This window comes from Siphateles boraxobius, unplaced genomic scaffold (assembly GCF_051911475.1).
Source record: "Siphateles boraxobius isolate OS27281-9 unplaced genomic scaffold, OSU_SipBor_1 41, whole genome shotgun sequence".
In the NCBI taxonomy this organism is placed as follows: domain Eukaryota; kingdom Metazoa; phylum Chordata; class Actinopteri; order Cypriniformes; family Leuciscidae; genus Siphateles; species Siphateles boraxobius.
Genome location: NW_027509042.1, coordinates 6,591,859 through 6,606,648, shown reverse-complemented (window position 1 = coordinate 6,606,648; position 14,790 = coordinate 6,591,859). Strand labels below are relative to the sequence as shown.

Sequence of the window (14,790 nt, the reverse complement as noted above, 5' to 3'; positions counted from 1 at the left end):
GAGCCATTTCCCCCCTCACTGTTTTAAATTCATCTTTGCAATGAAGACCAAATCAGTGATTATTCTGAAATGTCAGTGAAAAACAACCTGATTGATCTTGGTTTAAGTTTGTTCAAGAAGGAATATTTTAATCAATATGTATGACTGGTTATAAATTTTACTCAGTGGCCAAACTGGCTGTGGCAAGGTTTAACTCAAGTAAACAGTGGAAAGTGTCCTGAAACTCTTATGCATCTAAACTGGGTTTATTTTCAGCTGGCAGACTGTACCTGACAGGGCATTAAGTGTAGGGGCAATATATTGCCCCTGAAAGACATGCAGCAAGTCATGAGGAAAAAGTCAGTGTTTGTCAGAAACAATGGAAACTAATATTAAGAGCAGTGGAAAATGCAATGAACTGAACATGAGATACATAAAAAAAGACTGAAGTAGGGGAATCAAAGGGATCAGAGAGGCCTTTTGGAATGAACTTTTAGAGAATTCTCTTGTGGAATTCAACGGGAGAGTAATTAATTACATCATTTTCATTTTTGGGTGAACTATCCCTTTAAAGTCCTGGCTTCAAAACAGCTTTTGAACTTCCCCACTAATATTGCTCGGGAGGAAAAAATAACACACACTGAACATTTCTGATGTGCCCCAATAGCATGCATATTGTCATAGTATACTGGGAAATTGCTACATGTTAGCTGCTAATTGTTTCTGCATGGTAAAATGTGGATTATTCAAGCACAGCACAATGGCACTCCGTGGTAGAAATGTGTAAGTGCAGCAGAACAAATCCACCCAGTGCAGTCGCATATAACTGTGCTCTGCTTTGAGGTTTGTGCAGACAGACATGCTGTATCCAATAGAACCCATTGGAGAAAGTAAACGCTGCAGTTTTGCTATGAGCAATACTTCCATTTCAAACCCAAGACATACAGAATTAATCTCTTCCGAAATACATTTCAGGTAGGTTTTTTTTTTTTTTACTGTAATTGTCACAATAGTATGAATATTTAAAATTCTGTAATATTAATGTAGCCTATATCACCACAAGTATTAGTATTTCCTATTAAAATCCCAATAGAAATAGCGCACTGGTAATAATAAATATTGTTTATTATAATATAATAAAATATATGTATAATAATTGATTATGATGCTCTATGGTAAAGAAAACGCCGACTTGCAAACCCCCAAAGGAGGTAAAAACAAAAGGTTGTTTTAAGTAGTATTATGTTTACATGTATATGTATGTGTATGTAAGTTTAAATTGGCGTTTCGATTATTTCATTAACCTTAAAAGTTAGTCAGGGCGCATATTGTTTTACCTGACGGTGAATGAATAGACGCACGTACGCGAACAGTAATTGCGTTCGAGGTTACTATAGCAACAATATGTCAGTATCCTCGTCAGTTGGAACATTGACAACACATAAACACCGTCGTTATTATAACTTTTTACATTACAAACATATTACATAAAATCTGTAGTGTTTTGTTAAAAAGGTTTTCAAGATAGTTGACAGTTAGCTAACTAGGCTATAAAGACAATTTGGGTTTCACAAGACAGCTTCTTAAAAAATATTGAAATTGTCTTTGAAAAAGATCAACCACTTTGAGATTATTTTAAACATCTTAACTTAATTAACGTCTATTTTGCAGTGAACTGGGCCAAATTTTTGCCATCGACATCTACTGCTAATTACCCATCATAACAGCATCCTTCGACTCATGTGTCACGATATATAGCGCGTGAGAGCCGCTATAACAGCGCGCTCATCCGCGCATTTTACGCACAATGGAGAGCCTGCTGAAAGACGTGATTATCTGGCACTTCAACGACTCTTGGGTGAATTCAAGCAGGGGAAACGACAGCAGGAGATCGAACCAAACCGTAAACCCTCTCAAGCGCAACGAAGAAGTGGCTAAAGTCGAAGTAACCGTGCTTGTGTGTATTCTGCTGCTGGCGCTCGCTGGCAACCTGTGCGTCCTTGTGGCTATCCAGACGAGCAAACACGGTCAATCGCGGATGTACTATTTTATGAAACACCTGAGCATTGCTGACCTGGTGGTGGCGGTTTTTCAAGTTCTCCCTCAACTTATCTGGGACATCACCTTTCGCTTTTACGGACCAGACTTTCTGTGCCGCCTGGTGAAGTACCTACAGGTGGTTGGCATGTTCGCGTCCACTTACATGCTCGTGCTGATGTCTATCGACAGATGTTTGGCTATATGGCAGCCTCTGCGTTCCTTGCGCCGTCGAAATGACCGTTTTTATGTTTTGGCCTCTTGGATTATAAGCCTGCTCTTCAGTTTACCGCAGGTGTACATCTTTTCTCTCAGAGAAGTGGGTGATGGGGTTTTCGACTGCTGGGGGGATTTTGTTCAGCCCTGGGGCGCAAAGGCTTACGTCACATGGATTAGTCTCACCATCTATATCATTCCTGTAACTATTCTAAGCGTTTGTTATGGACTAATTAGTTATAAAATATGGCAAAACTTTAAGCTGAAGACCCGACGCAATCAGTGCCTGTCGCTGACCCCGCGACCCGCCAAGGGCACCGCGCTCTCCCGCGTGAGCAGCGTCAAGTTGATCTCCAAAGCTAAGATCAGAACAGTGAAAATGACGTTTGTGATCGTCCTGGCTTATATTATCTGCTGGACACCGTTTTTCTTCGTTCAGATGTGGTCAGCCTGGGATCCAATGGCTCCAAGAGAAGGTTCGTTGAAATTCTGTTGATCAACAGGTCATAAAATGTGTAAAATACATGTGCATAAACATGTATTTGCATAAACATTTTAATGCAAAGTAGACATATTGTTATATCATTACTAAAACACCACTTATCACTTACATATTTAAAACCCTTTATTTAAAAATATAATACAAGCACGTTTCCAAGCAAAATATTTCACTAAAAATATACTTGGGTTGATATTTGGCTATCTAATGCAATGAAAATGATACATTTTTAATAGTGCTGTCAAATTGATTAATTGCGAATAATTGCATCCAGCTTAAAGGTTTGTGTTTATCTAATGTATATGTGTATGTACATGCACACACGTATGTACATAGCTACACACACACACACACACACACACACACACACACACACACACACACACACACACACACACACACACACACACACACACACACACACACACAGAGAGAGACACATATGTGTGTGTGTGTGTGTGTGTGTGTGTGTGTGTGTGTGTGTGTGTGTGTGTGTGTGTGTGTGTGTGTGTACACATACATATATTATATAAACACAAACATCATGGAACAATAATTGAAAACCTAGAAATAACAAGGAATTTGTGCCTTAAAAAGTCATGAATATTTTGTATTTGGCAGAAATTCCGGGAGCGAATATGGTTGTCTTTTTACTTATATAGTTACAATGTATAGTTTAGTTACTATTTACATCCATATGTAATCAGTAGGTTATCCATTTTTCTGGTCTTTGAGTTTCAAAACGCTTGAATCTTTCATACAAGATGGCAATACAACAAGATGTTTCGTGCTCTTCATTGCAATGGCATTCCGCAGTCATCACTTTTTACTAATGCATGCTGGCAATCAAAAAATATATTTCAGAATAAAATATAGACAGAGAAAGATGAAAACAAGTTTGTAATATAGCGGTTCAAAGCTTAAACACCCTCAGGTAGTTTTGGCCAAGTAGCCTAAATAGCATGATATCAAAGTGATCCTATTTATCCTGAAAAGATCTTTAGGAGTGTAATTTCCGTGTAATTTCATAACATAATTTATGAGGAGGTCTAGTGCTGTTGTCAAACCCGCAAGCCCAATATGAAAACAAACTGCAAGGGATCCATCTGCAACATATTTCCTTTTCCACCCCTCTTCTGCATTAGGCCTACTCCTCCTCACTAAAGTTAGACGAGTGCAATCAAGATGATAAATGTGCATAAAGTGGGCTTCTGCAAAAGACTACATTAAACATGTGTGTTATAAAATGTGGATTCTAAGAAAACGTCTCGGTTACGTATGTAACCCTAGTTCCCTGATAGGGAACGAGACGCTGCGTCAAACGCTGCGGGAACGCCCCTGCGTTGTGCGTCATGAAGCACGTATGGAATCAGCCCAATGGAGAGATGAAACGTCATAGGCGGGTGACGTCATCGACCAGGAAACTATAAAGCACCCCAAAAACACAAGCGCATTAGCTTCTGATAGGCTTGAAGGAAGCGCTAACGGGAGTGCCGGGAGTATGGCGGAGCGACGCAGCGTCTCGTTCCCTATCAGGGAACTAGGGTTACATACGTAACCGAGACGTTCCCTTTCAAGGGAACTTCGAGCTGCGTCAAACGCTGCGGGAACGCGAATACCCACGTCGCCATAGGACCAAATGACCGTCATGTGAGACTAGCGCACAGAGGACGAGAGCACCTGTGCCCCAGGGGTAGAGCTTAAGTCTAGGTCATAGAACTTAATAAAAGTATGCGGTGAAGACCATCCAGCCGCATCACAAACATCACTCAGGGAAACCCCCGACAAAAGAGCTTTAGAAGCAGCCATACTCCTGGTAGAGTGAGCTCGGACAACCAAAGGTGAAGGCTGGCCAGCCGACTCATAAGCAAGTGAGATAGCCTCAACCACCCACTTGCTCATTCTCTGTTTAGACGCCGGACACCCTTTCCTGGGTGGCCCGAAACATACAAAAAGTTGTTCTGATTTCCTCCACAGGGCAGCTCTGTGGACATAAGCGTCTAATGCCCTAACAGGGCAGAGTGAATTAAGTTTCTCCTGGTCCGATGACATAAATGGAGGAGGACAGAAAGCCTGCAGAACCGTAGGTCTAACAATATTAGTAGGAACCTTAGGAACGTAACCTGGTCTAGGATGCAGAAAAGCTTTAACCATGCCAGGTGCAAATTCCAGGCACGAGGGTGAAACCGACAGAGCCTGCAAATCTCCGATTCTTTTTAGTGAAGAGATAGCAAGCAAAAAGATAGTCTTAAAAGTGAGAAACTTCTCGGGAACTTCTTCGATAGGTTCAAAAGGAGCTAGGGAAAGACCTTCTAATACAATGGCCAGATCCCAAGTCGGCACCCTCGTACGAACTGCTGGCCTCAGCCTCAAAGTGCCACGGAGGAAACGAGTTATAAGCGGGTGTCTCCCAAGAGAAACTCCACTGAAAGGGACGTGGTAAGCAGCTAGTGCCGCCACATACACCTTTAGTGTGGAGGGGGATAACCCTGTGGAGAAGCGCTCCTGCAGGAATTCCAGCACTGCACCCACTGGGCAGTTAACTGGGTCCTGCAGGTGTTCTCCACACCAAGAAGTGAAAAGTTTCCACTTCAAGGCATAAAGCTTCCTCGTGGATGGAGCTCTGGAGTTAAGAATGGTCTCAACAACCTCGGTTGAGAGACCGGAGTCTATGAGCTGGGCCCCCTCAGAGGCCAAGCCCACAGTTTCCACAATTCTGGGCGGGGGTGAAGTATCGTGCCCCCCGCCTGGGAGAGTAGATCCCTCCTGACCGGGAGCTCCAAAGGAGAACCGTCCAGGAGAGAAATCAGGTCCGCAAACCATACTCGGGCCGGCCAGAACGGGGCTACTAGTAGTAGACTGACCCCGTCCCGGCGGACCCTCTCCAGAACTCCTGGTAACAGAGCAATCGGGGGAAAGGCGTACAGACGTGACCTCGGCCACGGCTGCACCATAGCATCCAACCCCAGGGGGGCTGGAAGAGTGATGGAGAACCACCGATGACAATGAGTGGTCTCCTTGGAAGCGAATAGGTCCACCTCGGCGCGACCGAAACTCAACCAAAGGAGCTCCACCACCTCGGGGTGGAGTCTCCATTCCCCTGGCCTCGGCCCCTGCCTCGACAGGGAGTCTGCTACCACATTCAAATACCCAGGGAGATACATTGCTCTCAGAGATAGTAGCTTCCCTTGGGACCACAGGAGGATCTGACGGGCCAACTTGTAAAGCCGGCGAGACCGCAGGCCCCCCTGATGATTTATATAAGAGACCACCGACGTGTTGTCTGATTGAACTAACACATGATGGCCTCTCAGGTCTGTTAGGAAGTGTTTCAGAGCCTGAAACACAGCCAACATCTCTAGACAATTTATGTGCCACGAAAGATGATGATCCTGCCACAGACCTTGGGCTGGGCGACCACTCATGACCGCCCCCCACCCTGTGAGGGAAGCATCCGTCGTTAGCGTTATGCGACGACAAAGAGCCCCCAGCACAGGACCTTTGGATAGGAACCAAGTTTCTCTCCACATGACCAGAGCACGAAGGCAGCGCCGCGTGACTTTGAACGTGCGGAGCGGATTTCCCCTCGGGGAGAATCCCTTGGTCCTGAGCCACCACTGTAGCGGTCTCATGTACAACAGGCCGCAAGGTATAACGTTGGACGCTGCTGCCATCAGACCCAACAGTCTCTGAAACTGCTTGACAGTGAGTAGCTGGCCTAGCTTCACTTGTTTCACAGCTGAGAGAATCGAAGCGATGCGGGTCGGAGAGAGTCGCGCCCGCATCGATACCGAATCCCAAACGACACCCAGAAAAGTGGTCTTCTGGGAAGGAGATAATACACTTTTCTTTGCGTTCAGCCTCAACCCCAACTTTCTGATATGAGCGAGGACGACATCTCGATGCCGAACCGCCATCTGCTCGGTCTGAGCTAAAATCAACCAATCGTCGATGTAATTGAGAATACGAATGCCCTGAAGCCTCAGAGGCACTAGTGCTGCATCCATGCATTTCGTGAAAGTGCGGGGAGATAAAGCTAGGCCAAACGGAAGAACCTTGTACTGGTACGCCTCGCCCCCGAAGGCGAACCTCAGGAACTTCCTGTGTTGTGGAAGGATGGACACATGGAAGTATGCGTCCTTCAGATCTATCGTGACAAACCAGTCCTCGGACCTGATTTGAGACACGATCTGCTTGATAGTGAGCATCTTGAATTTTAGCTTCCCTACCGAGCGATTCAATATGCGCAGGTCTAAAATTGGACGCAACCCCCCATCCTTCTTTGGAACGATGAAATATCGGCTGTAATAACCTGACTCCAAACTGGGAGGAGGAACCCGTTCTATAGCCTCTTTTTGAAGGAGCGTTTTCACCTCTTGTTCCAATACCAGAGCCTGCTCGGGGCCCACCACTGTGTGCAGAACCCCTCTGAATTTTGGTGGACGACACCTGAACTGGATAGCATAACCCTTTTCTACTGTCTGCAGGACCCAATGAGATATTTTTGGAAGGCTTTTCCACTCTGCCAGAAATTCTACTAAGGGTACCAGCCTCTCGAGACTGGCCTCTGGTGTAACTTGAGCAGCAGACGCAGCGCCCTGTAACGGCGCACCGGCAGGGAACAACTGGTCTGACCGCTCTGAGACCCTCCTCAGAGGGAGCGAGCGTCCCTCGGGAAAGCGCTCGCTGGGATCGTCTGTGCCCCGGCATAAAGGCGGGGTTGGCAGAACGAGCCCCTGAGGGCACCGAGGAGGAATGGGCACCGTAAAAAGAGGTGAACACCTTTCCGCCTCGGTGGGGACCACCCTCAGCATCCTGAACGGCTTGGCGTCAGGACTTCTTCTTAGCCGAAGCCTTCTTAGCCAATATAACTGTCCTCAGATCAGTTCTACTGGGAGAAGGCTTCGGCTGAGAGTGTCGCGGCTGAGCCCACTGTCCAGCAGGGGGAGCACGAGACGCGACACTCTGCCTCTGCTGCGCTCTATGTGATGAGCTCGAAGACGGCCGGGGCTGCTCCCGCCCAGCAGCCCCAGGGACATGAACTTTAAGGGGAAGAAACTTTTTAAAAGCTGCAGTTTGTTTCTTTTCTTCTTGGAATTTATCGATAACTGAATTCACAGCATCACCAAACAACCCCATGGGAGAAAGAGGAGCATCTAAAAGAAAAGCTTTTTCTCTCTCTTTAATATTAGTCTGATTTAACCACAAATGTCTTTCTGCGGCCACCAGAGCTGCCATAGAACGACCCATTAATTTGGCCGATTCTCTGGTGGCACGCAGGGATAAATCAGCAGCCTGACGCAGTTCACGAACTACGTCAGTACTGACCTCCTCACTCTCACTCATGTCCCTTAGCAGATCAGCCTGGTATGCCTGCAAGATTGACATAGTATGCAGACATGACGCAGCCTGACCTGCTGCCGAATATGCTTTACCCACTAAAGCCGAAGTGTTTCTTAAAGGCTTGGTGGGTAATGCCGGTGCCTTAAAAGATGATGCTGCTTCGGGGGAGAGATGGCTCGCAAGCGTCTCTTCCACACGAGGCAAAGCACCATAACCATGAGCCTTGGCTCCCATAATATTAGCGTATGTTGAAGTCTGGGGACTAAACACTCTATATGACACCGGTTTTCTCCATGATTTCGACACCTCGGTGTGGAGATCATGGAAAAACGGCAGGCACCGGCGTGGAGGCTGCACACGTGACGGCAAAAATCTCTCATCCAACTTTGATTTAGAAACAGACTCCTGTCTAGTCACTGGCCATTCAATATTAAGTTTTTCAACAGCTCTTGTTAACACCTCCATAAGCTCATCACTCTTAGGAGTGTGGGGTGGCGAATCCTCCACATCTCCCTCAACACTAACAACATCAAGTTCCTCAGAACTGGATAGCTGCAGCATTGGTGCCTCAGCCCGAGCGGAAGAAACCGCAGCGCGTGCTTCCGAACCCGGGACTGAGGCACTGGATCTCACAGGTGAAGGGAGAGATAAGGCAGAGCCCGTCTCAAACCCCGCTGTGAGATCCATCTGCGATCCCCACGATAAGCGCCGCCGCTCTGCCTCGGCAGAAGCGGGACCCGAACCGCGGGGAGCGCGCACCGAACCGCTCTCCTCAAAGAGCGACCGGCGGGAGCGGAGCGTCCTTAACGGCAAACGCTCGCAATGCTCACAGTCTGCTCCCTCGAGAGCAAACTGGGCATGCTGAACTCCCAAACAAACAACACAAAGATCATGTGTATCCCCGCTCGTTAAATAACGCGAGCAGGGAGGAACACACTTTCTAAACTGCTGTTCGTCCGCCATAATCTCTCAATATATATATATATATAGGGATAAATTGTTTGTGTGGTGCAGGGTATGTAAGACAGACAATATCACCAGGGACAGATTCACATGTAGCGCGACTGAAAGCACAGAAGCTAATGCGCTTGTGTTTTTGGGGTGCTTTATAGTTTCCTGGTCGATGACGTCACCCGCCTATGACGTTTCATCTCTCCATTGGGCTGATTCCATACGTGCTTCATGACGCACAACGCAGGGGCGTTCCCGCAGCGTTTGACGCAGCTCGAAGTTCCCTTGAAAGGGAACAAAAAACTATAGGCCTACTTGTGCAACAGAACACAATAGAAAAATATTTTCACTAGTGTTTTCAGACTTTGGGACCTCATTGTAATTTATAAACATAGTATCATAGTAGGCTGGGTATCGAGTTAAATACTTTTTAGGCACCGACCGAATTGCCTCGATACCATCGAGTATCAAAAAATGTCTTGTCTTTCGATACCTGAGGGGTTAATCTTGTCAATGTCAGTGAAGCAATTAGCAAGCAGCATGTATGACGTGAGCAAATCAAGTGCTGGCTGTGGCGAGGCATCAAGAAAAAACACTAGTTTACGTCGGATTGATGAAAACAGCGTGCGATCACTGCGATGAAATGAATGGCGCAGACAAGCAACGCGTGCGTCGCGGTCGCACATGTAGTAAAGGGAACAGCGCGGAATCCAGAAATTTTTTTACGGGAAAAACTGTAACTCACATTGAACTAGGCATCTCTTAAAGTTTGCTTATCCTTAAAGTTAGCTGCATTAACAGTTTAGCTTTCTTGTTTTCCCCCCTCTTCACATTAAAGTTTCAGCCTCTGCTATAACATCATCTGTTCATAAAATTAGTATCGAAAAAAGTATCGTTTAGGAACCAGTATCGAAGTCACGGTATCGGCATCGAAACATTTTAACCATACCCAGCCCTAAAGATGACACGTAGCCTATGACTTCTCAAAGTCTAGGCTTTACATTTATTAGCTGAAAGACAATTATCTATATTGGACAATACATTAAATAATCGGATTCAAAATAAACAATATAGCCAATAGGCATGGAAAGGACAATAGAGATTAAATTAGATATTAAAATCAGACCTAAAATAGGTCATCCAAAAATGATTATTATATTAGAAAATTGTATCATTACTTATTATTTGAATCATTATATGCTCATGTCTTTCATGTGTGTGCTGTGTGCTGATTTTTTCCTATGAAACAGCATCTGAAGAATCTAAATGCAGCTCTTCCCTTATGGCAGATTATATTATTTTTCATTTGTAAGAGAACCATTTATTTACAAAGGTGCACATCCACCCCCTAGCCATTTATCAATCCTTCATGTGAACTTATTTTAGAGCAGAGAGTGTGTTTAGAGAGAGCTATAAATCTTGCTGCCATTAAGGTTTTTTGGGTGCGCTTTCAATGTACTTACATTTCTACTGTCTTTGTTCAATGATGATTTTCAGAGCATCAACCGTGTAATTAATACACAGATTTAAATGACCATATAGACAATTTGGTCCATTTCAGTTTATTAGCCATTAACATTATGAAACCTTAAGAAGAATTATTTTAGGATCATGATTTTTATGCTTCGTGAGAAAGATTTATCTCAGAAACATTATAAAAAGTTATGGCATAATTTTCAATTTTAGGACTTGGCTATAGAACCAGTGATGGATTATAGTCCATTATAGTCCGGGTACAGATTCTTGCCATTGTAGCCCTTCATTTATATACTGTAGCTATTATATTTCTTAATTTATTTTATATTGTGCCACCAGCAATTTTAGAGCAGCAGATCATAACAAGTAAATTATATAGAATACTGTACGTGAATAAGGACATTAGTCTTGCCTTGCCTTGTCATCAGAAACAAGTTGAATACAGTAAATGGGTAACATTTTGGTGGTGCAAGATGAGATTTGAGTGATTTCTTCTATCTATCTATCTATCTATCTATCTATCTATCTATCTATCTATCTATCTATCTATCTATACATAGATTTTACATGATTTTGGTTCTGTATGTCTAGGCATAATATGGGAAGTACATAGATTTTACATAATCTTTTGGTACAATTTGAATCAAGTACATAATGTTCATATTTAATAGTCTCATGACTTGTGTGTCACTAACTTTTTGTTTTTATTTTGCCTCTAATAGCTATGGCATTCATCATTGCAATGCTTCTGGCCAGTCTAAACAGCTGTTGTAACCCCTGGATCTACATGTTTTTCGCTGGTCATCTGTTCCGGGATCTCATGCAGCGTTGTCTTATGGCATCTCACTGTGGCTGTAAGAGGCAGTGGAGATCTGAAAGCCATTCAGGCACGGGTGCAATGAGGAACACCGGCAGCCAGAAGAGTGTGACACAGTCCTCTAATACATGAAAGAAAGTTGGAATGACTGCAGTTCGTATATAACCATCATGGAAAGAACAAGAAGATAACATAAGCTAAGGAATCGTTAATATGATTTTTACACATGTGGTGCAGAGTAGACCTCTATATTGACATGCGATCCTCTTCAGCCTAAAATATGTATCTTAACAAAACTATAATGCTTGACCTGTAGCAGTTTTTGTAACAGGAGCCATTTACATCTATCCATGCTTTCTCCAAAGCGCTCAAGGCCCGTTCACACCAAGAACGTTAACTAGGCCTATACAGATAAATAGAACGATAACTATAGGCCTTAGCATCCATACTAGTGGATGATATCGATCTGTTTATTCTAACCGTCTGCTGCAGTTATGTCGTCTGCCACTTTAAATGCTTGAACTCTTTAAAGCAGGATGGATTCTGATTGGCTGTCATTGTTTTTATCTTTCATCAGCTGGAAAAATATTGTTCTGAAAGTGATTCCAACGATATAGTTTATCTGTGCCGTTATTGTTATATTTGTGGTGTGCTATTCTCTGCTATTCATTTATATTTAGAACAATTTTTAGTTCTATATGTTTATTGTTATTTTCATTATAGTTATTGTCCTCCTTGGTGTGATCAGGCCTTTATCCTCTGCCTTTGTATGCTTAAAGAAACAGTTCACCAAATATGAAAATTCTGCCATACTCACACTCATGTCATTCCAAACCCGTACACTGTAATTTTTCTGTGGAACACAAGACTTTTCACACAATGACAGTATTTTGCTTCTGGATGAAATGTATTCTGTTTAAAAGGGTTTAAGTATATTAAATAAAAGTGGAGGTAGGCTAATGGAGGGATGCTGGATGGAGAAACCGAACAGCAATTAGGTGCTTGTATCTTGCATGCATGAGTTATGAGCTCCGGTATGAGATCTGCACAAAAAAACTGAAAAATCGTATATTTTCAGATCAAGCCATTGTGTTTAGAACTTACAGTTAGTTAGTTATGGGGTAATCAGTCTTACTTTTCGGTATCAAATTAGACCAATCTACATTTTTATGTAACTGACCTAAAAAAAAGTTATTTACAGTCTTAAAAAAAAAAGATGAGTAAGCTGTTTATGCAACCGGCCACAGGTAACATTTAAGCGCTTTAAATACACTGCAGTTAAATACAGCATTTGACCTGTTGACCATATCTTTCTTAACTTTTGCCATGTTAGCACCTTTCATAGTATATAGTATGTGAAGTTATGAACCACACTTTATAACGTACAGCAAGTAAAAAATATCATGAATTCAGAATGAGCACTTTTTCCATATTGTATGTGAATGTGTGTTTTTATTTACTCACTTTCACTTTTTCTCTTCATTTGTGGATCACAAAATCAATGATTTTGAATAACTTTGGTGCTATATTCTTCTAAAGCCATGCAATAGTTTTAGGAACAGACATGCCAAATGTCATTTGCAGTCAGTGTTCAAACCTGAAGTGTCATGAGTTTGAATATGCATGTGCACAAATGAGATCCAAGAGCTACAGGGTTTATAGCCTACATATTTTAAATTAAAAGCTTTCGCATGGATTCAGAACACTTTGAGTAGCCTATAGTGTATTACTCGTGACTTTTGTGGTGCTTTCATGAAGCCTGCAACATGGTTGCTTTCTTCATAAAGTTAGATAAGAGCAGCTCAGAGATCAGTTAGAGAGAAGGCATATGGATGTGGATGTGAGGGTGAGTAAATTATGACTTTTTTTGTGATGTTCAACAGTTCCCACATGTTGAAATTTTCTGTAAATAAGGCTGTCGCTGTGATTCATTTGAAAAGAATAAAAATGTATTTATTAAATATCTTTGTGTTTTAACAAGTGAATTTGACTGTGGATGTGGAAATGAATGAATATGATAAATTGGTGATGGAAAATTGATTTGCTTCTTTTATGACAACCTGATTTAGAATTTGAACACTCACTGACAAAACAATCAATTTCAAATTTCAAACCATGGCTTTAGCTTTTAAGAAGACATTCCAGTTTTCCTTGTTACCAATGAGAGGTTGTGAGGCCACATAAATGAGAGTCAATTATTCTCAATATGAAACCAATCTTTTATTTTTCAAAAATGGAAGAATAGGCCTGGCAGCTTTCTATTTGTTGAATGAAATGGCATGGTCAAATATGCTATTTAAACTGGGATGAAATGGGACACGTATTTGGATTCGGACTAAATTTAAATCGATCTTGGAATAATGTTTGGTTCATCAACAGAGACTGCACATTTTAATTATAAATTATCTAATATAACCACTTCATACAGACCCATCAGTCATATATTTAAAGTCTAACTGGGGACAGAAGCACATTAAAACCTCATTATGAATCTGTGAATGTACTAAAATTTTCAACTCTTCCTTTGGGAAAAATCCGATTAAGCAATCTTATAAATTATTTGACAGATAATTAGACAAACTCTTCAGCCAAATGATAAATCACAATATATGATTTGACATCTCTCAAAAAATTCCCAGACGTAGTACTGTCTAAAAACCTCATTGATTACAAGTGAACACATACTGACACCTAGTGTTTAAATACAAATTTACTGCAAGAAAGTGCTATTGCGGTGCTCTTCAGTCTTTCTCTTGACAATACATTGTTGCAAACATATCTTTGCTATTTCTTTTTCCTTTCAATATCCTAAAGATATGACTTGCCATGAGTTTAACCACGAAAAAGAGAATGGATATCCTGATGTTTGAATAAAGACTCAAACTTTGTCAAACCAGCTTAAAATTTGTTCAGTTCGTAATTAGCATGGTGTTAATTTTTTTTTTTTAAATACACTCCTGTGTACTCCTCAAAAATATGGGTTTGGTAAGATTTTTCAGTGTTTTTAATGAAGTTTCATATGCTTACCAAGGCTGCATTTATTGGATCAAAAATACATTAAAAACAGTAATTTTGGGAAAAAATTCATTTCATTTTCAATGCTGAAAATGTCTTTTTGTGGAAAATGAAAGAAAAAAAAAATCTGAATTTATTTGCAATAGAAATCTTTAATGGGTGTCTTTACGGCCACTTTTGGCCAATTTAATGCCTCATTGCTGAATAAAAGTATAATTATTATTATTATTTTTTAAATAACTTTTAAAGGGAAATATATATTTACAGTATAATTTACAAACTAAAGTCTTTAAACATTTCAAATGACTACAGCTGTCTAGCCTCTTAATTTATTTAACCTTTACTGTGTTATGGAGCTTTTTACACAGATTCTTTTCTTGGCCGTGGCATACTTATGACATTCCTCCTCCCTTTGTTGAAATTGTGACCAGACTGGTCTGCTCACATTAGGTTGAAC

General features: G+C 42.0%; 1 protein-coding gene across 1 annotated transcript; it reads left to right on the top strand.

The window, feature by feature from the left end:
• Positions 1-828: 828 nt before the first annotated feature.
• On the top strand, positions 829-13,279 carry oxtrb (oxytocin receptor b). Its single transcript, XM_077199934.1, has 3 exons — positions 829-954; positions 1,651-2,708; positions 11,224-13,279. The coding sequence occupies exons 2-3, from the start codon at positions 1,787-1,789 to the stop codon at positions 11,448-11,450; spliced, it is 1,149 nt and encodes a 382-aa protein (XP_077056049.1). The 5' UTR covers positions 829-954; positions 1,651-1,786; the 3' UTR covers positions 11,451-13,279.
• The last annotated feature ends 1,511 nt before the right edge of the window (positions 13,280-14,790 follow it).

Bases quoted from the DNA above. Each gene is read 5' to 3' on its own strand.
- oxtrb (XM_077199934.1), top strand. From the start codon at position 1,787: ATGGAGAGCCTGCTGAAAGACGTGATTATCTGGCACTTCAACGACTCT. The intron at 2,709-11,223 runs GTTCGTTGAAAT...TGCCTCTAATAG, and splicing joins TCCAATGGCTCCAAGAGAAG to CTATGGCATTCATCATTGCA.